The 24,866-nt window shown below is 41.1% G+C and overlaps 1 protein-coding gene across 6 annotated transcripts in view; it reads right to left on the bottom strand.

Moving 5' to 3' along the window:
• MYPN (myopalladin) overlaps window positions 1-24,866 on the bottom strand; it is a 139,790-nt gene that overhangs the window by 8,836 nt on the left and 106,088 nt on the right. For 4 of the 6 annotated variants that reach the window (XM_058436286.1, XM_058436287.1, XM_032170434.2 and 1 more), the window contains 6 exons: window positions 14,054-14,275; window positions 8,630-8,779; window positions 7,610-7,692; window positions 5,646-5,772; window positions 3,561-3,768; window positions 1,131-1,296 (listed from right to left, as the gene is read on the bottom strand). In XM_058436286.1, the coding sequence (XP_058292269.1) occupies window positions 1,131-1,296; window positions 3,561-3,768; window positions 5,646-5,772; window positions 7,610-7,692; window positions 8,630-8,779; window positions 14,054-14,275 (956 nt within the window). Of the gene's footprint in view, window positions 1-1,130; window positions 1,297-3,560; window positions 3,897-5,645; window positions 5,773-7,609; window positions 7,693-8,629; window positions 8,780-14,053; window positions 14,276-24,866 lie in introns of those variants that run through there. The other 2 variants (XR_009212791.1, XM_058436288.1) reach the window with 2 other exon arrangements.

The raw sequence follows: 24,866 nt of genomic DNA, 5'->3' as shown, positions 1-24,866 counted from the left end.
GGTCCTTGGAGTCCAGGACTGAGCAATCACCCAGTCCCAGCAGTCAGCCTCGACTGGGAATGAGCTTTCCAGACATTGATTTTGTTTTTGCCCAAAAAAACCATATTTAAAATTGTAGACCCTCAGTTTACTTAGAGTATATAGTTTAATCTAGTTTAACATATTGCATTGTTAGATTGGAGTATTAACCCAAGACTATTCTCTGTTCTTGCTTAAGTTTTACTGGAGAAAAATACACACTCCCACACCCCCATAACCCCAACACACACAATACACACACGTATTTTAGATGACAAAATTCTTTAAAACCCAAGAGCTACAACATTCTCTGGGGCAATTTCAGTTTACTGTAGAGAAAAAATTCTCAGTAGAAAGTTTTGTACAGAAGCTACCTTTACTTACTTGTCCCCTTGTGGTATAAAACCAAAATGGCAAAGAAATTGCCATTTCCCTAAGTTGGTTAGGGAAGATTAAGCAAGGTACCCAGTTTGAGAAACTGGATCCTTAAGCTTACTTTAAAAACAATCATTTAGTGATAGATGGAAAAGGAGTTTAACTGCCTTGATGTTTCATTTTGTTTAGTTTTTTTACTTCAAAGAGCTTTTCTGGGTCCTGATATAATTGAACACATGGGACAAAAAATTTGCAAAATCTTCCATAAATTCCATGTACTTTTTTTTTCTTTTTTTTTTGAGATGGAGTCTCACTCTGTTGCCCAGGCTGGAGTGCAGTGGCACAGTCTCGGCTCACTGCGAGTTCCGCCTCCCAGGTTCACGCCATTCTCCTGCCTCAGCCTCCCAAGTAGCTGGGACTACAGGCGCCTGCCACCACGCCCGGCTAATTTTTTGTATTTTTTAGTAAAGACAGAGTTTCACCATGTTAGCCAGGATGGTCTCGATCTCCTGACCTCGTGATCCACCCGCCTTGGCCTCCCAAAGTGCTGAGATTACAGGCATGAGCCACTGCCCCTGGCCAGGAATACATTCTTAATACACACAATAATATCGATGAAATGCAAATGCATTATTCTAAATGAAATAAGCCAGACTCAGATAGCAGCAGACTTATTTGGGTGGAACAACAAGCCCCACTGAGAGTGGGAGTCCCTCTGGATGTGGTGGCTGCTGTACCTGATCCTCTCTCTGGTGAAAGGGATGGTCTCATTGTCTTTCTTCCAGTAGAACACAGGTGGGGGCATGCCTATCACACGGCACTCCAGTCTCACGGGGTGGCCTTCGGGAACACCGCAGTTCTGTAGTTTCTCCAGGATCACAGGTGCTTTCTTCACCTCTTTGGCTGAGCAAGAGAAGGGTCATTCTTTTTCTTTTTCTGTTTTTTTTTTTTTTTTTGAGACAGAGTCCTGCTCTGTCACCCAGGCTGGAGTGCGGTGGCAAGATCTCAGCTCACTGCAACCTCTGCCTGCACCCCTCCCCTGCCAGGTTCAGGTGATTCTCCTGCCTCAGTCTCCCGAGTAGCTGGGACTACAGGCATGCACCACCAAGCCTGGCTAATTTTTGTTATTTTAGGAGAGATGGGGTTTCGTCATGTTGGCCAGGCTGATCTCGAACTCCTGGCCTCAGGTGACCCACCCGCCTTGGCCTCCCAAAGTGCTGGGATTACAGGAGTGAGCCACTGCGCCTGGTGGAGAAGGGTCATTCTTATTTGAATAGTAAGTACTTTGAGGTTCATGCCTCACAGTCACCACAGTTCTGGAATTTAGCAAAGTGGGCACGCACCCACCTTACCTCCTGCTCAGAACACTCCTCATTTCTCTTAGTGAGGATTGCTGCCTTGATAAAAGCTTCATAAATGGTTTAAAAAACAAAAAGAAATGGGGCAACCATCTCTGCACATTCCATGAGAGGCAATACTTGAGGATCTGGGTGATACGCATGGGATGCAAATGCCAGAAATGGTGGAATTAAAGGAATTTCTTTTATATCTCAACAGTAGGTTTTGAGAAACCATATATTCTACTTACTAAAACAGATTTTGAGGGGGAGGAGTTTTATTTTGTAGAAGACATAATAGTTTTTCCACAAAAATCTGACACCTGCAGAGTAATACTATTTAAAACACACACACACAAGACTGTGCTTCCCAAGGAGGCTTTTAGAGATTTGGCCAGGACAAATTTAGGTAAAGGTACCTCATGTCTTAGGGTTCCAAAGTCAATATTTTTTAGCAAAATAGTGAAATAAAGGTAAAAGCCTGAAATCAATATGTTCTTGCAGAATGAGTTTTTCCTATTTTATTGGTGAGAAGAAATTAAAAGTGAGGGAAGGAAAAAGATATACAGGGGAAACTGCCACTAGCCTAGAGAGAGGATTAGCATGCTGAAGCCACCCTGATTTTCTTCTTCTTTTTTTTTTTTTGAGATGGAGTCTTACTCTGTCACCCAGGCTGGAGTGCAGTGGTGCAATCTTGGCTGACTGCAACCTCCGCCTCCCGGGTTCAAGTGATTCTCCTGCCTCAGCCTCCCTAGTAGCTGGGATTACAGGTGTGTGCCACCACACCTGGCTAATTTTTGTATTTGTAGTAGAGATGGAGTTTTGCCCTGTTGGCCAGGCTGATCTTGAACTCCTAACCTCAGGTGATCCGCCCGCCTCAGCCTCCCAAAATGTTGGGATTACAGGTGTGAGCCACCACGCCCCACACCCCGATTTTCTTAAAGGGCCACACTGAGAGCAGAAGGAAGCCCAGCACCAGAATTCCTGCATTCTGAAATTTACTTCTGGTTGGACTACTGCTCTGCAGGGCTGGCACCTCCCAGATGACGATGTCTTGTTGTCTTTATGCATAGGCATTACAGTGTTTTGTTCACATCATCTAAGAATATAAAGTTTCATTTGTTTAGATATTGATTCAATATTTCTTGGGCACCTTCCATGTTCCAGGCACTGAGATACGCAGAAGAGAGAAAGAGGCACTGGAGATGCGCAAGACGAGCCACAGTCTCTAAACTCAGGAGCTCAGCGTCTCTTCAGGGAGGCAAATAATTAACAGTTACACAGAAGGCCCTACCTGTTCTATGAATCTCTCCTTTTCTGAGTGCTATGGAAACACTTTACGGTCGTTAGGCTGGGAAGGGGTAGTTGTGCCTGGTGGATCCACTGTACCTGGCGGTGACATTTCAGTTAGGTCTTACAGAATGACTAGGAGGTTGCCAGGCAGAAAAAGACATTCAGGTAGAGGGATCATTGGTGCAAAGGCATGAAAGCTTAGATGGAGGACAAAGAGCCTGGTATGCTCCAGAAATGATGGACTGCAGGGCAAATAACTGGAATTTAGTTATTGATTGATGATTGATTGATTGATTGATGATTACAATGGCTCTCATTTATTTAATGGGTATTATACACATGGTGTCATATTATGATTTTAGATTACTGGCATGTTTTTGAAAGTGATGTGGGAAATACCGCCCCTACCACAGTGAAGGGGAAATTGAGATTGGAGTTAGTAGGGCAAAGGATGAAGGAATTCTGGCAGAGGCTCTGCCTATTTGGGTAACGACTTTGGAGGAAGTTGTGTTTAGGGGTCCCAGCAGCAAACCTTACCTACTACAGAGAGCTCCAGACTAAAAGAATTCTGCCCGGTTTTGTTGGTAGCGATGCACGTATAGGTCCCTGCGTCGCGCTGAGTGAGCGGGTCAATGAGCAGAGAGTGGACTCCGGTCTCCCTGACCAGCATCTTGTGGGAGGCATCTGGTAGCACAGATTGGCCATTGAGTAGCCACATCAGCTCCGGGGGTGGTAAACCACTTACCTAATAAACAACAGGACAGCTGAGGCAAATGACTGATGACAGGCACATTTATTTGATGGCTGAATTCTTTATCCTTGCTTGGCACCAAACAGACAGTGAGAGAAAACATGGAGTGATGAGAAACCTTTCTGTAGGGGCATCGAGAGAAAAGGAGGGTCTGAATAAATGGCTGCATGAATTTGAACTGTATGGTACTTTGATCACAGTTGAGGTCATGGTTAACCTATTTGATTATACTCTAGATTAGAATAAATAAGAATTAAAAAGTGAAATAGATATAATAGGCCTGTAGCATCAATTTCAGAGATGATATACTGCTTACATACCTAATAGCCAAGAGAAAAGCCAGATTCTTTTTTCTAAAAAAAACCCAAAAAAACAAAAAAAACACAGGATACATGTGGAGAATGTGCAGGTTTTGCTACATAGGTATACGTGTACCACGGTGGTTTGCTGCACCTATTGACCTGTCCTCTAAGTTCCCTCCCCTCACCCCTACCACCCCCCCAACAGGGCATGGTATGCCCCCCTCTCTGTGTCCATGTGTTCTCAGTGTTCAGCTCCCACTTACGAGTGAGAACATGTGGTGTTTGGTTTTCTGTTCCTGTGTTAGTTTGCTGAGGATGATGAAAGGCCAGGTATTAAACCAGAGTTCTCGAATCTTGCTGTGTATTACAATCATGTGGGAGGTGTTTAAAAATCCTGGTGCCCATTTACCGTAAGTCAGAATCTCTGGGGATGGGACCCAGGCATGGGAATCTTTCAGAGTTTAGGGAGGGGGATGTAGCAATCAATCTGAATATTATTTAGGCAGCCACAGAGAGAAGAAGAACCACAGATAGAAGTGGACCCTTTATGAATGCTTAACTTCAAGTTTTGACTAATTTTCATCTAAGTCTTCCATAGCATTCTGCATCTATGGGCAGAAAGGGTGATGTGAGCTTCTCTTCATTCTGAGAGATATCCAAGCTGCTCAACTAAAGCCCGGTCAAAAAATGAGAAAGCAGAATAGCTAAAGGTAATGGAGGTTGATTAGTATGAGAAACCAGCTTCTGTTCTCATACACTACCTTGGAGCCATATTTGCATGTCTATAAATTTTCAAAGGCCACACATCCAACAATTCACTTCAAGGATGTGAAAATCACACTGTATGGCTTTATGGTAATAAAGGCTTTCCAGACACCATACGAAAAGACTTGTATCTAAATCTTCCATAGCATTCTAGAATTCTTAAAAGGCTTAGATGCAAATGTCTGAATTATAGTAGTCCTCCTTTTATCTAAAGTTTCAGTTACCCGAGGTCAACCACAGTCTGACAATATTAAATGAAAAATTTCAGAAATAAAGTTTCTAAGTTTTCAGTTGTGTTTTGTTCAGAGTACATGATGAAATCTCATGCCGTCTTACTCCATCCTACCCAGGGTATGAATCACCCATTTGCCCACCGTGTTCACACTGTCTATGCTACCTGTCCATTAGATACTTAGTAGCTGTCTTGGTTATAAAAAGTAGTATAGATAGGGCTCAGTACTACCTAAAGTTTCAGGCATTCACTGCGGAGCTTGGAACGCGTGCCCCTCAGATAAAGCGGAACTACTGTGTATCACCTCTTTGGTTGTCTTCTAAAAATGCAATTAACTTGATATAATAGCAATGTAATTTTTATTAATATATAAAGATTCAAAAATTTCATAAAATAATTTCACCTGACTTTAAATACTCCAAATAAGCCTTATGATAAAAAAAGTGATCTGTTTCCCTTCCCCATCTCATCTTTCCTGAAAAAAAAAAACCCCACAAAACAAATACAAACAAAAATGAATGCAAATACAAAATATGAACAGATCTGGAAGCAGGCATGGGTGTGGAGTCTACCTTACAGTCCAGCCGACAGAGGCGCCCCTCGTGAGCTACCATATCCCCAGGAGCCTGCAGGAAATGTGGTCGGAAAAAGCGTTCCTGTAGGGGCTCTTTGTCTCTTTCTTGCACTCGGGATCTTCCCCTATAACAACAAGCATGTTCAGATATTAAACATAGAAATAAATTTACAAACTTATGATAATAGGCATTTAGGCATGGCTACAGGACCTAGAGAACAGATTTTTTTTTTGAAGGGGGAAAGGGGAGCCTGGACCATAAACAATAAATAATGGTGTGGAGCTGATGTAAAACACAAAGTGGTAAGTATCTCATACACTGCGGGATTGTCTTGTGAGATCTGCAATCAAGTAAATAGGCTTAGCTTCTTTCTGTCATTCTGGGTTAAGTGGGCTCAGCTCCCCTTGCTATAAGTTCGAACAGTTATTCAAAAGCCATCGAAATAAACAAATAGATCAGTATTCCATCTGAACCTCAAACGACAGCCCAAAGAGAAGTCCTGTTTACTACCCAGAGCAAGGCAGCTGCAATCCCTGTGTCTTTGAGTAATAAAATTTAACCTGGCTATAAATTATGGCAGACCATTAAAGATGACTATGAACTTAAATTGGATAAGACTGACCAACGGTAACAGCTGTTCTTAAAAAAAGGGGAGGAGGAGAAGCAGGAGGAGGAGGCAAAGGGAGAGGGGGCCAGGTGTGGTGGCTCAAGCCTGTAATCCTAGCACTTTGGGAGGCTGAAACAGGTTGATTGCTTGAGCTCAGGAGTTTGAAACCAGCCTGGGCAACATGGTGAAACCCGTCTCTACAAAAAAAATACAAAAATTCGCTGGGCATGGTGGCACACACCTGTGGTCCCAATTACTTGGAAGGCTGAGGTGGGAGGATCACTTGAGCCTGGAAGGTGGAGGTTGCAGTGAACTGAGATCGCACCACTGCATTCCAGCCTGGGTGACAGAGTGAGACCCCATCTCAAAAAGAAGAAGAAGAGGAAGAGGAGGAGGAGGAGGAGAAGAAGGTATAGTTGCAATGGTGGTGCAATAGTGTATCTGAATCATGGGTCACTATTTTTGTTTCTTTGGTAAGTCACATTTAATTCGTCTGTGTCAGCAGCTATGGAATGCTTTGCTAAGACTTTGTGGCACCATAAGATTCGGGTGGAAAGCCAGGCTCTTTCTTCTTAGTGGTTAGTAAAATCAGAGAGGAAGAAAACCAGTTGTTGTATTGGAGACAACAACAAAAACATTCCATCAATATACATTCAATCATTAGAGGTTTCTGTTTTATGAAACAAAAGATGGTAACTTACTTCAATGGGTCTGATTTACATATTATGTGTGCAGATGCTACTGATGGTTACAAATTTTGAACCATTAAAAGCATGCCAGGTTGGGAGTGGTGGCTTATGCCTGTAATCCCAGCACTTTGGGAGGCCAAGGCAGGAGGATTGCTTGAGGCCAGGAGTGTGAGACAAATCTGGGCAACATAGTGAGACACCTGTCTCTATACACACACAGAAAAATTGAGCCAGCATGGTGGCATGCGCCTGTAGTCTCAGCTACTTGGGAGGCTGAGGTGGGAAGATGGCTTGAGCCCATGAATTTGAGGTTGCACTGAGCTATGATCACACAACTGCACTCCAGCCTGGGCAACAAAGTGAGACCCTGTCTCTAAAAAATAAAAATCAAACTTAAAAAAAAAAAGAACCCGGAGACTAGTGCTTGTTAAACTTTACTATGCTTGTGAATCACCTGGGAATTCTGTTAAAATGCAGATTCTGAGTCAGTAGATCCGGAGTGGGGCCTGGGATTCTGCATTTCCAACCAACTCCCAGGTGATGCTGATGCTGCAAGTGAAGGACTACCTTTAATTAAGAATTTGTGGATCTAGTACTTTGGTGCACATGACAGTGGGAAGGTGCTTGGGAAGGGCCTAGAGAAGGGGAATTCTTATTGTCTTTACCTGTGAGACTGACCAGCAGAAGTTAATCGACTGCGAATGGGCAAACTTTGTACCATCAAGTGGCCAGAACAGCTGATTCTCCCCTGACAAACAGAAAATGAACAAGATTAAAATAAGAAGAATCTTGCATTTTTTCAATTTACATAAAATTTTCTGGACCAGAACATTGTGAAATTTTGGCTATTATGAGTTTTTCTTTGGGGGAGAGGAATAAAAAAAATAAAATATGATTTCTTAAATCATTGTTAATATTCCAGGGGGAGAGATTTTTAAGACTATGGTAATGACTTTCATTTTTAAACTGAGATATGAACAGCACAAAGGTAAAAAGAAATTTGAATTCTTATGTACTTAACTTTATTTTCAGTCAAAATTTAGAAAGCATGGCCAAATATTTTCATATGTTCCTCAACAGAGATTCTTCAAAACTAACATTTCAATAGGAATGGATGTTATAGTTCTGTACTTCCTATTCAAATAGCAATTGAAGATGTTTATTCTGCCACATCTTTTAGGGGAGTTTTAAGATTTGGCTTCATTCAGAAAAGGAAAGTGGATGGTTATGGCTTTCCAAGTTTAAAAAACAAGACAATCCAAAAATGTGGACATTATGAGTTTGAGGGATATTCACAAACCTTTGCGAAGTAATTTGCCTATTCGCTAAAGAACAAAAATGACAGACCATTCTTGATAGAATGATTGATATAATGATTTATTGACTCTTCAAGAGAATCAGTGTGTTGAGAAACACAAGATTTAGTTCAAGAAGTCTGCAAGGTATACGTAGTGAAAAAATACTACTGATGTCCCTTGACAAAGGCTGAAGGATTGAGTGACCCGTCAGTGGCTAACTAGTCTTTTAAGTTGTGATGCTGTGCCCTAGTTACACAAAATCACAATGCTTCTCATTCATTTTCCTCAGCAATCCTTAGTAACTCGCACTTCTCAAGGTCTCATTCACAATGACATCAACCGCTCCTTCCTCAGAGTGCAGCACAGCGCAGAACCCTGCGTCTCCACCTGGGGGTTGGCTGCCATGATGGTGTAGTTGCCATCGTCATCACCGGTGGTGGATTCAATGTGCAGAGAACATGTCCCATCTCCTTCTCGCCTCATTTTGCAGTGCTCATTTCTCTTAGAAATCTGCTTCCCATCTTTGAACCAGTAAACCTGAAATGAAAAATTATCAAGATGTACACTATTTTATCTTTAGAGGTTAATGAACTAGGGTCTGGGGTGAGGAAAGGGCCAACTGCCATCTTTTAAGTGACCATACTTTATGAAGCACTTGAAAAAAAGTTATAAAACATATTAAAAATGGCTGTATAATATGCCCCTCCACTTGTACCTATATAATACTATTTAATATTAAATATTATATTATTTAAGTCAAGAATCCAATATAATTCAGGACTAAGATGAAGCTTTTGACTATTTTTCTTGTACTTCATACTTAGTTTTAAAAGCCACCCTAAGGACTGGACATGTCTTCAGAAGCAAAATAATGAAAACCAGGATACTGGATATTTTCTCATTACCTTATTTACAAGCTCAAATCTCCTGCAGTTGCAGATCTCAGCACTTAGAATAAGTCACCTTGCTTGAAAGGTTAGTATGGTTTTTTACACTAAGTGGAATGAGGCTAGGATTAACTTGCTAAATTTCTCATCTAGCCAAAATGTAAATATCTGTGTGTGTGTGTGTGTGTGTGCACATACACATCTATCTATATATCTCATGTTAAGTTTTGCATGTGTGAAGGAGATCTCTCAAAGACAGAGGAGATAAAGTGCTGGCTGCAGCTGTCCTCCTCTACTTTTCCTGGTTACCTAACCATACATGATAACACTATGCTAATGTTTATGAAAGTAGAGCAGAGAGATCCTCTGCCACAAACATGCTGGGTGTAAATCCTTCTCTCAGCTGACTGCCAAAAAATCTGCTGACTGATGTGATTTTTCAGCATCCAGTGATAACGATATGACAATTTTAGCATTTACCAACCTAATACAGTTCACTTTGTACAAGAACAGGTACCCTGTGGATATTAAATAGATATTAAGTAGACAGAAAAATATCAATTTGTTGAGTTTGATGGCTATGAAAATCAATAGCTCAAAACATAGTATCATGACTAAGACATTTATTTTAAACTTTTATTAAAATTTGAATTTACCCATAAGTCTGATTTCTTTTTAGCCTGACTATTTAATGATCTCATTCCTGATGGGTTTTTTTTTTTTTTTTTAGTGAAATTATCTGGGCTTTGCTAATTTTCTGGTATGGGTTTTCATTCTCTCTGTAGATACTTCACTGGAGTCTGATAAGACTTTCTTACTAAGAGGGAAGTTTATAGCAATAAATACCTACATAAAAAAAAAAAACAGAAAGGCTCCAAATAAGTTAGCTAAAGAGGCATCTCAAGGAACAAAGCAAGAACAAACCAAATCCAAAATTAGTAGACGGAAAGAAATAATAAATACAGAGCAGAAATCAATGAAATTGAGACTAAAAAAATACAAAAGACCAGAAATACAAGAGACAAAAAGTTGGTGTTTTAAAAAGATAAACAAAATTGACAAACATTTAGCTAGACTAAGAAAGAAAGAGAGAAGAGAGAAGACCCAAATAAAATAAGAGATGAAAAAGGAAACAATACAACTGATAACCACAGAAATATAAAGGATCACTAGAGGCTATTATGAAAAACTATATGCCAGCAAATTGGAAAACCTGGAAGAAATTGGCAAATTCCTGGGCACATACAACCTACCAAGACTAAACTACAAAGAAATAGAAAACCTAAACAGACCAGACCAATAATGAGTGATGAGACTGAAGCAGTAATGAAAAAGTCTCCCATCCAAGAAAAGCCCAGGGCCTAATGGATTCACTGTTGAATTCTACCAAACATTTAAAGAAGAACTAATATCAATTCTACTCAAACTATTTCAAAAAATTAAGGAAGAGGTAGTGCTTCCAAACTCATTCTACAAGACCAGCATTATACTGATACTCAAACCAGTCAAAGACCCAACAACAACAACAATGACAGAACAACAGGTAAATATTCCTGATAAACATAGGTGCAAAAATCCTCAACAAAATACTACCAAACTAAATTCAACAACACATTGAAAAGATTATTCATCATGATCAAGTGTGATTCATCTCAGGCTCTGCAAGGATGATTCAACATAGGCAAGTCAATAAACATGACACATCACATCAACAGAATCAAAGACAAAAACCATATGATCATTGCAATAGACACTGAAAAAGCACTCAATTAAATTCGGCACCTCTTTATAATAAAAAACCCTCAACAAATTCAGTGTAGAAGGAACACAACACAATGAAGGCCATATATGACAAACCCACAGCTAATATCGTACTGAACAGGGAAAAATTGAAAGCCTTTACACTAAGATTAGGAACAAGACAAAGATGCCCACTTTTACCACTTTTATCCAACGTAGCCCTAAAAGTCCTGGCCAGAGTAATTAGGCAAGAGAAAGAAATAAAGGGTACCCAAATTGGAAAGGAAGAAGTTAAATTATCCTTGCTTGCAGATGACATGATCTTATATTTTAGAAAAATGTAGGCTCTATCAAAAACCTCTTAGGGTAAACAAATTTAGTAAAGTTGCAGGATACAAAATCAACATACAAAAATCAGTAGCATTTCTACACACTAACAGCAATCAATCTGAAAAAGAAATCAAGAAAGCAATACTATTTACAATACCTACAAAAATAAATAAATAAAATGCCTAGGAACAAATTTAACCAAAGAAGTGAAAGAGCTCTACAAGGAAAACTATAAAACACTGAAAGAAATAGAAGAGGGCACACACACACAAATAGAAGAGGGCACACACACACACAAAGAAATAGAAGACGGCACACACACACGTTCATGAATTGGAAGAATTAACACTGTTAAAATGTCTATACTGCTCAACGTGATATACAGATTCAATGCAATCCCTATCAAAATACCAATGACATCCTTTGCAGAAATAGAAAAAACAGGCTGGGCGTGGTGGCTCATGCCTGTATTCCCAGCACTTTGGGAGGCCGAGGTGGGCGGATCACTTGAGGCCAGGAGCTCAAGACCAGCCTGGCCAACATGGCGAAATCCCATCTTTATTAAAGGTACAAAAATTAGCCAGGTGTAGTGGCACACAGCTGTCATCCCAGCTACTCGGTAGTCTGAGGCAGGAGAATTGCTTGAACCCAGGAGGTGAAGGTAGCAGTGAGCAGAGATCTCACTACTGCACTCCAGCCTGGGCAATAGAGTGAGACCCTACCTCAAAAAAGAAAAAAAAAAGAAATACAAAAAACAATTCTAAAATTCATATGGCATCACAAAAGACCACAAATAGCCAAAGCAATCCTGAGCAAAAAGAACAAAACTGGAGGCATTATGCTACCTGATTGCAAATTATACCATAAAGCTATCATATCCAAAACACCATGGTACTGGCAAAAAAAATAGACACATAGACCAATGGAACAGAACACAGAACCCAGAAATAAATCCACGTATTTATAGCCAACTCATTTTTGACAAAGGCACCAAGAACATACATCGAGAGAAAGAACAGTCTCTTCAATAAATGGTGCTAGGAAAACTGAATACCCATATGGAGAAGAATGAAACTAGATCTTCACCTTTCACCAGATAAAAAAATCCACTCTAAGTACATTAAAGACTTAAATGCCAGGCCTGAAACTATGAAACTACTAGAAGAAAACAATGGGGAAACACTATAGGATATTGGTCTAGGCAAATTTTTTTTTGGGTAAGACCTTAAAAGCACAGGCAACAAAGGCAAAAATAGACAAATGGGATTACAGCAAGTAAAAAGCTTCTGCACAGCAAAGGAAACAATTAACAAAGTGAAGAGACAACCTACAGAATGGGAGAAAATATTTGCAAAGTATCCATCTGACAAGGGATTACTAACCAGAATATATAAGGAACCCAAACAACTCAACAGCAAAAAACAAAAACAAAAACAAAGACTGCTAAAAATGGGCAAAAAACCTGAATAGGCTGGGCGTGGTGGCTCATGCCTGTAATCTCAGCACTTTGGGAGGCTGAGGCCTCCAGGGTGGATAACCTGAGGTCAGGAGTTTGAGAGCAGCTTGGCTAACATGGTGAAGCCCTGTCTCTACTAAAAATACAAAAATTAGCTGGGTGTGGTGGTGGGCGCCTGTAATCCCAGCTACTCAGGAGGCTGAGGCATAAGAATCGCTTGAACCTGGGAGGCAGAGGTTGCAGTGAGCCGAGACTGTGCCACTGCACTGCAGCTTGGGCGACAGAGTGAGACTTTGTCTCACAAAAAACAAAACAAAACAAAACAAAACCTGAATAGACATTTCTCAAAAGAACACATACAAATGGCCAACAGGTATATGAAAAAATGTTCAACATTACTAATCAAGAGGAAAATGCAAATCAAACCCCAAGAAATATCATCTCACCAGAGTTAGAATGGCTATTACCAAAAAGACAAAAAAATAACAAATGCTGTTGAGGATGTGGAGAAAAGGGAACCCTCATACACTGTTGGTGGAAATGTAAAGTAGTGCAGCTGTTATGGAAAACAGTATGGAGATTCTTTTCTCCAAAAAACTAAAAATAGAACTACCATATGATCCAGCAATCCCACTGCTGGATATATAGCCAAAAGAAAGGAAATCAGTATGTTGAAGAGATGTCTGCACTCCTGTATTTATTGCAGCACTATTCACAATAGCCAAGTTACAGAATCAACCTATGTGTTCATCAATGAATGAATACATAAAGAAAATGGAGTATCTATACACAATGGAATATTATTCTGCTATAAAAAGAATGAATGAAATCCCATCATTTGCAGCAACATGGATGGAACTGGAAGTCATTATGTTAAGTGAAGTAAGCTGGGCACAGAAAGACATGTATCGCATGTTCTGACTTACACGTGGGAGCTAAAGGAAATGATCTCATGGAGGTAGTGAGTAGAATGGTGGTTACCACAGGCTGGGAGGGGTAGATGGGAGAAGGGAATGAAGAGAGGTTGGTTAATGGGTAAAAACATACAGTTAGATAGAAGAAATAAGTTCTAGTACTCGATAGTACAGTGGAAAAATTATAGTTAATAGTAACTTGTTGTATATTTCAAAATAGCTAGAAGAGAAAAACTGTAATGTTCCCAAAACACAAAAAAGATAAATGTTTGAGTGATAGATATCCCAGTTATCCTGATTTGATCATTACACATTGTATACATGTATGAAAATATTGCATGTACCCTAAAACATGTACAACTATATCAATAACAAATACAAAAAAGAAGAAAAAACATTGTGTATATTTTTTAAAGACCTTCTTGAAGGCACTGTCTATAGTTACACGCTGTTAGGTGGCCAACTGGCTTGTCATCTTCCCTACCTTTGGAACAGGTATCCCAACAATTTTGCAGGTGAATGTGACTGGAGAGCCTTCTGTGACCCGGAAGTGCTTGAGTCTCTTGTCAAAGATGGGAGCAATACACTTGCCCGTGGGGATCTCATCATGTTGAATTTCATCATCTGATTCATCAACAGGAGTACGTTCCAAGCGAAACTCTATTTCATTCATCAGCCTCTGCTCAAAGCTTGAAATTTTGTACTCCTGTCAAAATGACAAACATGTTTCAATTTCCATATGGCAAGGAAGAACACGTCCATCAGTACAATTGAGGAAGCCACTTTTTAAGATTCAGACGTTAGATTTATACCATGAAATCCAAATAAACCAGGTATGTTCCAGATCCAGTTTCTCACCATGGAGCACTAAAGGAAATGCCAGTGTCTCTCCGAAAATCCCACACGGCCTTAGTGCATCCTGATTTTCCACCTGAGCATGCAGCCCCAGTAGAATTCCGTAGGAAATGGAATGTAGATGGAATACAATTTTCAGAGCTACTATTAGTGTTCCTTTCAATATGGAAAACTTCCTATAGTGTTATTTTGGCAAAGCCATTCTGAACTGCATTCTGATACATGCCTGCATCACCAGCTTCCTGTCTCTACTGGATTTTTCCATCTTCACACTTGAGGAAAACCTGTCTCGAAAAATATATCTCTACTGTAACAATACAAGAATGATAGAAAAAAAAAAAAAAAAGAGGCCAGGCATGGTGGCTTACGCCTGTAATCTCAGCACTTTGGGAGGCTGAGGTAGGTGGATCACCTGAGGCCAGGAATTCGAGACCAGCCTGGCCAACACGGCAAAACTCTGTCTCTACTAAAAATACAAAAATTAGCTGGGTGTGGCGGTGCACACCTATAATCCCAGCTACTGGGGTGGCTGAGGTATGAGAATTGCTTGAACCCAGGAGGCAAATGTTGCAGTGAGCTGAGATCATGCCACTGCAATTCAGCCTGGGCAACAGAGCAAAACTCTGTGTGAAAGAAAAAGAAAAAAAACTCTCTTAACCCCACATCTGCTTTCACTGCATCTCTCTGCCCCCCTCACAACAAAACCATTTGAAATAATCCTCTACTGTTATGAGATCATTTCATTGTCACCTATTCTCTTGCTAACCTACTTCAATTAGTCTTGTGTTCTTTTTGTTCCTCTGAGATTGCTACTGTCAGGGTCTCCAAATATGCCACATCTAATTGTCATTTATCTGTTCTTACCTTACTTGATCTAAGCAGCATTAGACACAGATGACTACTTTTTCCTTTTGAAACATTTTCTTCCGTGACACACCATACTGGTCTTTCCTTCTTTCTCTCGCTGCAGCAGTCTCCTGTGCTCCTCTGCTCTAGGTGAGCTCATCCAATCTCCTAGCTTCAGATACTTTCTGCTGATGACTCCCAAATCCACATCTCCAAGCCTGATCTCTTTCCCAGAATTCCAGAGTCATGTACGACTACTCTACATTATGGTGTCTAATGGGCATTTCAAACAGGATGGCTCAAACGGCACATGCTTGATTTCTGTCCCCAAGAGGTACTTGTAACCTGCTTTTCCTCATTTCAGGAAATGGCACCACTATTCATCCACTTGGTTAAGTGGTTAAACCAATGTTTCTCACACTGTCTACCATGAAAATCAGGTTTTAAAAATTTCCAGGCTGCGCTTTTGTAAAGTAAAATAAAAACAAATTACTAGCAAAATGAAAGAAATGCAAAATTATTGTATACTATATAAAACTTCCCTGTCAAATTTCTATAAAATTTTCTGAATGGTTACTATTTTTTTTTTTTTTGAGATGGAGTCTCCCTCTGTTTTGTTGCCCAGGCTGGAGTGCAGTGGCTGGGATTACAGGTGCCCTCTGCCATGCCCAGCTAACTTTTGTATTTCTAGTAGAGACAGGGTTTCACCATGTTGGCCAGGCTGATCTCGAACTCCTGACCTCAAGTGATCCACCCACCTCAGTCTCCCGAAGTGCTGGGATTACAGGCGTGAGCCACCATGCCCAGCCCTGAATGGTAACTCTTAATTTCTGTGCTAATCTCAAGGCAGAGAGGTGACATCTTGCAGTCTGGCACAGGTCCTCGGACCACACTTTGACAGCACTAAGTAAACCCTAAATCTAGGACTCATCCTGGATTCCTCTTACTCCCTCTCCCTGCCATAGCCTGCCCATCAAACTTAGATGTCACCTCCCCAAAGCAGCCTCCCCAGATCCCTTCATCTGATGTAACTCCCCATTCTAATTCTCTACATAGCACTGGTTACTATCTAGTATTTTTCTTGTTTGTTTATTGATTGAATGATTGAATCTTCAAGTGTTAGAATGTTAGCTCCACAAGAGCAGGGATCTTGTCTTCCTTCTCCCTGTATTGACAGCACCTAGAAGAGTACCTGCACCATGGCGGGTGAGCACTCAATAAGATCTGAAGAATGAGTGAATACATGAATCAAATAGAAGCAATCACTTTTTCTGACATTACCACATCTTTGAGGAATCTGGAGCCATGTGCTTGGGGCGAGAATGAGACCTTTAGTTAAGCTTATGACTCTAGTTAACCCTAATTTTATAATTTAGGGGAGACTAACTATACATTTAGGGTTAACTAGAGTCATCTATGGAGATGGTACTGGGATGCTCCTGAAGTGGAATTTGGAATCATGTGGCTGATATGCACCTGCCCCTAGTCAGCGGGAGAGTAACTGAGTTCAGGACTCATGCATTCTCAAGCTAAATCACATTAGTCATGTTCTCTAATTACTGCCTTATACATTCAGTATAATCATCTGAATTTGGATAGAATTTTAACTTTGGAACTACAGAAACCAAGTGTTTCTTGGTTTTAATTTATTGGAACCAATTTTAAATCTGCTCCTCTCTGCCTCATCTCAAACTGGGTTAAAAAAAGTAAGTACACAGTTCTTACAGGGTGGAAAAAGTGATTAACATCCAGTAAAGCTTATTAATTTTTAATGAGATCATTCAAATCAGTTAAAGTAAAAGATTGTTACTGGATTCTGAAACCAGATTTAGTTGAAATATATTAAATTATTTTCTACATTATAGGAATATTTTTGGGAAAAGTTAACAATTGAAGCTTCCACTATCCACCTATTAGGTAGAACCATGTGAAACTGACATTTTTGTAGGTCAACAATTGTAGACTATCAGAAGTTTCATATGATTCAACCTAATTCTTCACAATGACTATATTTTCCAGAAATATATTAAATGGTCTCACAAGTTTGAAGTATTTTCTAGACTTGCCAGTTTAAAATTACACCAGGAAATTTTTTTTCTTTGTTGGATTGTATTCATGATTCTAAACTGATACTACTTTTCTTTTTAATAAATTTGGGTTTATTTTCCAGGATGTTTAGAAGTAAACCAATAAATCATTTTATTCCCTTACCATGTGAGACAGGTGCTACATTTTATTATTTATTATTTTCAAATTACATTCAAAACGAATAATTCACATAGTTCTCACTCCACATGCAGATCCTAGACCCCAAACTTTTCATGAGGGTGGCTGTTCTCCATTTATTTCAGGCTCTGTGATCATTGGTGGAGAGGGATGTGGACTGGGTGCCTGTGCTCATAAGGAGGAGTGCCTAGAGGTGCTGACAGAGCCTGTATCTGGCAGGGGGTGTTGGGGAGGGTATGGGGATGGCACCCACCCTGGAGGCCCACTAGGGAATTAGCTGGGGACTCTTGCTATGGGTAAATCATAAAGAAAATGTTATTGTTTTCTAAAAGCTAATCTGTGCTTTTCAGAGTTTTCTGTTCATTTTTCAGAAACAAAGACTAAAGCAAGCAGAAGTCCCAGTTTCTTTCTTTCTTTTTTTCTCTTTTCTTTTTTCCTTTCCTTTCCTTTCGTTACTTTTCTTTTCTTTTCGCTTCCTCCCTTCCTTCCCTCCTTCCCTCCCTCCATCCCTCCCTCCCTCCTTCTTTCTGACGGGGTTTCACCATGTTGCCCAGGCTAGTCTTAAACTCCTGAGCTCAAGCAGTCCACCCGCCCTGGCCTCCCAAACTGTTGGGATTACAGGCTTGAGCACACCGGCCGGAAGTCCCAGTTTCCATCATCACCAAGTTACAGCCATCCACCCTTAAATGGTTAACAGGAATGGGGAGGCTGTGTGGCTTCAGATGTTTCCTTTTCACACACCAGAGATTCTCCTCTTTCCTCTCTCCATGCTACAGATCCTGGTCCTCCATCTCCCATTTCCAGCCCCCACTTCTCAGCATACTCCCAGGACTGGTTAGTGCTGGCCAGCCAAGGACAGGGCACAGGCACTAAAAGCCAGAAAGGAAAGCTCCAAGGCTTCGTCTCCCAACCTGTCCCTTCCCTGACATTGGGGCTGCAGCTGTTTCCCCAGACCCAACCCTGGTGTTGTCCGCGGCCCGCCCTCATTCCTTTCCTGTTTCCTCTGCTCCTATCTCACTTCTACGTCCTGCCACAGTTCCTTAAAGAAATGCCTCAAAAAATACAAAAATTAGCTGGGCGTGGTGGCGTGTGCCTGTAATTCCAGCTACTCGGGAGTCTGAGACAGGATAATCGCTTGAACCCAGGAGGCAGAGGTTGCAGTGAGTCAAGATCGTGCCATTGCACTCCAGCCCAGGGGACAAGAGTAAAACTCTGTCTAAAAAAAAAAAAAATGCCTCCAACAGTCAACATAGGATCTGGGTTTACTCTGGACTCCTCGGGTTGACTGTGGTAAATCTTATTTGGGTCATTCATGCATCCGATCCTTTTACCAGTTCTCTACGAATGGCCCTTGTTCCTACGGGACTATGTGAAGAAAAGGGCATATCAAGGTGGATATCAGACTCTTTTTACTCTCACATAGTCTGTTTCCAGTTATTCCTGAAAACCTTTACAAAGGCTTTGCTCGCTTCGTATCAGGATATTACGTATCTGAATCCAAATTACCAGTAACAAAAGAAAAACTTGATGGATGAAGAGAAACAAGAATACCAGTCCCTGAGGTCTATAGAATAAAATAAAGAGAGTAACCAAGGAGCCAGCCCAAAATGGAGAAGTATTCTGAGGGATTTTCTTTTTTTTCTTCTTGAGACAGGGTTCTCACTCTGTCACCCAGGCTGGAGTGCAATGACGTGATCACAGCTCACTGTAGCCTCAACTCCCTGGGTTCAAGCAGTCTTCCCATCTCGGCCTCCCAAGTAGCAGAGACCACAGGTATGCACCATCATGCCCAGCTAATTTTTAATTTTTTTTTCTAGAGATGAGGTCTCCCTATGTTGCCCGGGCTGGTCTTGAACTGGGCTCAAGCAATCCTCCCACTTTGGCTTCCCAGAGTGTTGGGATTACAGGCCTAAGCCACTGTACCTGGCCTCTGGGGGTTTTCAATAGGCAAGAGGTCTCAACCTTCTGTGGCTTCTTCTTTTATTATGTCCTCAGATTTCCAATCCATCCATACCACCGCTAGCCCCTATTCTAACAGAGTTCTTGCTACAAGCTAAAGAAGGTTTTCTGCAGCTTCTATTGCCTGACTGGGGAGAACTGGTAAGTTCTTGGCTAACTACACTGTTAGAGTTATTACAGGGAAAGATAAATTCCTGAAATTCTACATTAGGAACTATTTTTTTTCCAAATAATTTTTTTTTTTGAGACGAGGTCTGGCTCTATTGCCCAGGCTGGAGTGCAGGGGTGTGATCTTGGCTCCTTGCAAACTTTGCCTCCTGGGCGCAAGCCATCTTCCCATCTCAGCCTCCCGAATAGCTGGGACAACAGGCACACAGCATCCCCACACCTAGCTAATTTTTGTATTTTTTGTAGATGGGGTTTCGCCATGTTGTCCAGGCTGGTCTTGAACTCCTAAGCTCAAGCAATTCACCCGCCTCTGCCTCCCAAAGTTCTGGGATTACAGGCGTGAGTCACTGTGCCTGGCCCCAGAGAAATATTATTATATATGGTGATAAGTTATGATTATACTTATACTTCAGAAATACAATGGGTTATATATAGCCTTTAAGCACCTGCCTGAGAATATAAATACCACATTGTCTCTATGTATTCCAAACAACTAATTTTAGGAACATGATTTTAAGTTGGGGCCTGATTTTACAGAATTTAAATGCTTGAATTGATTTAGCCAAAGGAACTACAGAAGCAATATGATGAAAATATGTGCATTTTGTTTGACTATAAATGTGTATAGTAAATACACACTTGGCTATATATTTATTATTTTAACCAGTACTCTAAGTTGAGAGGTGATGAAAACAGAGAACTCAATGAGTTGTTTAAAATACACTCTTAGAGACTGGGTGTGGTGGCTTATGCCTGTAATCCCAACGCTTTGGGTGGCTGAGGCAGGTGGATCACCTGAGGTCAGGAGTTTGGGACCAGCCAGGCCAACGGGGTGAAACCTCGTCTCTACTAAAAATACAAAAAAGTAGCCAGGCGTGGTGGCGAGTGCCTGTAGTCCCAGATACTCAGGAGGCTGAGGCATGAGAATCACTTGAACCCAGGAGGCACAGGTTGCAGTGAGCCGAGATCACGCCACTGCACTCCAGCCTGGGCGACAAAGTAAAACTCCACCTCAAAAAAAAAAAAAAAAAAATGCCATATATATATATATATAAAATTAGTAACCAGGTAGTGAGGATACACTTGTAACTAGATTGTAATCAGAAGTTTCTACTGAGGCACCAAGATGGGCTAGATATCAGAAAACAAGTGACTTTTGAGACACATTATTATTCAGAAATTTCAAAGCAGGTGCTTAAGGACAGCTTAGATGATTTCAACCTTTTACCTCCATCACAGACATAAGAGTCAGGAGGGAGAAGACCCAGCAAGAGGACTTTGGAGAGAGCCATTAATGTCTGTGAGATGCCTACCTCCACCCCTAACCCTGGGGTACTTGTTTCACCTCAAGTTTAGCGAGGGAGATTAAATGGACCCTCTTGGAGAGGGTCCATTGGAGAGCTTGGAGAGCTTGCTATGCCTCCTACAGTTAGGAGGACAAGGGGTTTGCCATCTGCCCACTGCCTGAGAAATCTAAAGAGTGAGGAGCAAGCTGGCTGTTTGCTGATGGGCAAGTGGAAGGCTGCCTTGAGCAGCCTGCAGGACTACAGTGTGTCAGGGCAGAGGGTGTGCTGTGGTTCCCATCATGCATCCGTAGGCCACAGACAAAACAAAGTCAATGTGGGATCAGCTTAGGTCCTTTCAGGATCAGGAAAGGAAGGAATCAGGAGCAGAAGTTAGGCTGGGCATGGTGGCTCACGCCTGTAATCCCAGCACTTTGGGAGGCAGAGGTAGGTGGATCACTTGAGATCAAGAGTTCGAGACCAGCCTGGCCAACATGGTGAAACCCCGTCTCTACTACAAATACAAAAGTTAGCCAGGCATGGTGGCGAGCACCTGTAGTCCCAGCTACTCAGGAGGCTGAGGCAGGAGAATCTTGAACCCAGGAGGTGGAGACTGTAGTGAGCTGAGATCATGCCACTGCAATTCAGCCTGGGCAACAGAGCAAGACTCCATCTCAAAAAAAAAAAAAATTAAAATTAAATGTAAAGGTATTTTCTGCATTGTTCTGCACAAATGTTTCACTATCAATCCACTGTCCATAAATGTCCATTTTAAATGTCCAGTACTGGGTTTATGCCGTGTTCTCCATTTTCCCTTGCCTCATCTCCTTTGTGAGTAAAAACAGGGGTTTTTGTGTTAGCTGCTCATAATGACGTCTACACTCAAAGGAAAGAGTATTTTTTCTGTGTAAATCTGGTTGTTATAGAAATTAAATCAATGAGAAATGACCTATCCTCTCTAGGCTCATGAATTGCATAGAATTAGAGTTGCTCTATGAAAGGAAATGAAAAGCTAAAAATATTTACTTCAGAAGAATATGCCACTTAAAAATATAACCATTTTTTTAAAAAAGATAATCCTCTTCAGGCTGATAAATGGACAACTTGAAACATTTGATTTCTGGGACACATCGGCAAAAAGTTTCTTCCAATTGGAGTTCCTTCCAATTGGTGGAGACAGTTTTTCTGTTGCGAACCATGATGTAATGACGCATCCCAGTTAGATATGGCACTGCTGAGGTATGGGCCATGATCCAACAGTCACTGCCTGAGCTCACCGCGGGCTTTCTCTACTCTAGGTCCTGAGCCTGGACTTCAAGGGGAAATAATCAAACAGGATCAAGCCAGCTAGAAAAGCTGCTTAAAGTGTTTGCAACAGATTCTGGGTATGATGTGCACTAAAAGAAAGCGTTGCGTGTTAGAGAAAGTGTTCTCCTTCTTTTCTTTCCAGAGACAGACAGAGTTTAGAGACAGAAGAAAGGATTCTTAGATAAACTTGGAGGTAGGCCGGGCACAGTGGCCCACACCTGTAATCCCAGCACTTTGGGAGGCCAAGGCGGGTGGATCGCTTGAGCTCAGGAGTTCAAGACTAGCCTAGGCAAAATGGTGAAACCCTGTCTCTACAAATAACACAAAAATTAGCCAGAAGCAGTGGCACATGCCTGTAGTCCCATCTACTTGGAGGTCTCAGGGGGGAGAATTGCTTGAGCCCGGGAGCTGAAGGTTGCATTGAGCAGAGAATGCACCACTGCACTCTGCACTCCAGCCTGGGTGACAGAAACTTGGAGGTTAACATACCTAGAAGATAATTTATTTTGCCATTTATCTAACAATCACTTGTTGCCTTCAGTAGAAATAACTAGTTATCATAGCCTACCCTGTCTCTGCCGCTAAATTCTTAGTAAGTATTTATTATGTGCTAAACACTGTGATAGACAGTGGAGATAAAACATTCTGCAAAACACAGACTCTACCTTCAAGGAGCTTGACTAAAAATACTTTTAATCCAAATTTGTACTGAAGAATAAAGAATTATTAAAAGATGCACAGATTTACTTTATACTTAAATGTTTGGTTAACACAAGAGTTTTGTTTAATTTCTGTGTGTCTTTAAAAGTTTTCATCTTGGTAAAACCTCATCTCTATATAAAAAAAAAACCTACAAATAAGCAGGGTGTGGTGGCTTGCACCTGTAGACCCAGCCACTGGGGGTGGGGCTGAGGTGGGAGGATCACTTGAGCCCGGGAAGTCAAGGCTGCAATGAGTGGAGATCATGCCACTGCACTCCAGCCTGGGTGACAGAGTGATACCCTGTCTCAAAAAAATAAAAAAGTTTTCATCTTTTAAAATCAGCTGATTAAGTTGGATTGTTACCATAGTGGGTAGTATCCATAATGAGGTATAATCAGAATCTATATAGTCAAGTGAACTATTTTCCATAGTTTTGCAACAAATCCAAACTTTTCTACTTGGTTAACAGTTTTATTACCTTATCTGAAACTAATGTAAATCCCATAGTTGTGGGTTGATTCAGCAATGTTCACTGAGCACCTACTCTGCACCATGCACAACAGGGATGCAGCAATGAACAAGACACCTCCCAATCTGAGCCCCCAGGGAGCTCCTGACTGGTGCATTCTGTGTGGGTCCATGGCAGAGGATACAGAGACACTTCACTATCCCAGCAGCCAAGGTCCTACAATGCCCAAAGTGGGCAGCATAAAGGCAGTGGCCTTACAAAGTAGAATGTAAGGCCAATGTGAAATTCTTGTTAGAAAGGGCATGAATGGCATGACTATTCACGGCTCACAAAAGAGGATTGTCATAAAGAATTCATGGTAAGAGATGAAAGAAGAAAGACTTAAATAGAAGAACTGACAGAACAGCTCAGAGAAGAAGGAGATTAGAGGAACAAAAGGCAGAACAAAAATTAGGTACTTATTTTTTTTTCCTCTGTTACATAGGGCAGTATCTGGAAACTGCAGATAGTTTAAAAGAAACATTAATAATAATAATAAAAAGCAGGGGTGTGAGAGGACCAAATAACGAGATGGGAAAGTTTCCAGAGAAATGAGGTCAAGGAGGAAAGTTGGAATAAGACGTTATCTGGGGGTAGAGGGGTGGGAAATGGAGATTAGAAATTAACACTCAGTCAACATAGCTAGTCAACAAATATTTACTGGGTGCAGAACTTCATGGTAAGTCATGTATGAATTAAAATCATTTGTCAATTAAAATCATTTGTCATGAAAGCTCCATTATGCTTTGCGATCCTGGATTCCTTTTTTTTTTTTTTTTTTTTGAGGCAGAGTCTCTTTCTGTCACCCAGACTGGAGCTCAGTGGCACGATCTCGGCTCACTGCAACCTCCGCCTCCTGGGTTCAAGTGTTTCTCCTGCCTCAGCCTCCCGAGTAGTTGGGACTACAGGCACCCACTGCCAAACCCATCTAATTTTTGTATGTTTAGTAGAGACGGGGTTTCACTGTTGGCCAGGCTGGTCTTGAATTCCTGACCTCAAGTGATCCGCCTGTCTTGGCCTCCCAAAGTGCTAGGATTACAGGCCTGAGCCACCATGCCCGGCCGTGATCCTGGATTCCTTTGACTTTTTAGATTCACCATTTTAACCTAAACCATTTAGGTTTTATTGATGTCCAGTCAAGATCCACTGGTGATGAATGGTACTCTTCAAAATAGAAAATGATGCAGCCTAAAATCTAGAAATAAGGAAACCTTTCTCTTGGCTTATCCCCAACTCAAAGACACTTTGTTGTAAGTTTAGAAAGCTAAAAATTTTAATAAATATGAGCCTCTGACAGGATGGCACCTTCTCATTTCAAAAGGTTCTAAGAATCTACAAATGTTACTTGCTAATTGTAAATACATAAGATGAGTTAAAAGGCAAAGACTGAACTATCACAACAGAGAAACACAAAGTGGTAGATACATCAAAGAAAACACATT

Source organism: Hylobates moloch, unplaced genomic scaffold (assembly GCF_009828535.3).
Source record: "Hylobates moloch isolate HMO894 unplaced genomic scaffold, HMol_V3 SCAFFOLD_3, whole genome shotgun sequence".
Lineage (NCBI taxonomy): Eukaryota > Metazoa > Chordata > Mammalia > Primates > Hylobatidae > Hylobates > Hylobates moloch.
Note: the sequence above shows the minus strand (reverse complement) of the source record. Positions and strands in the feature narration are given on the sequence as shown.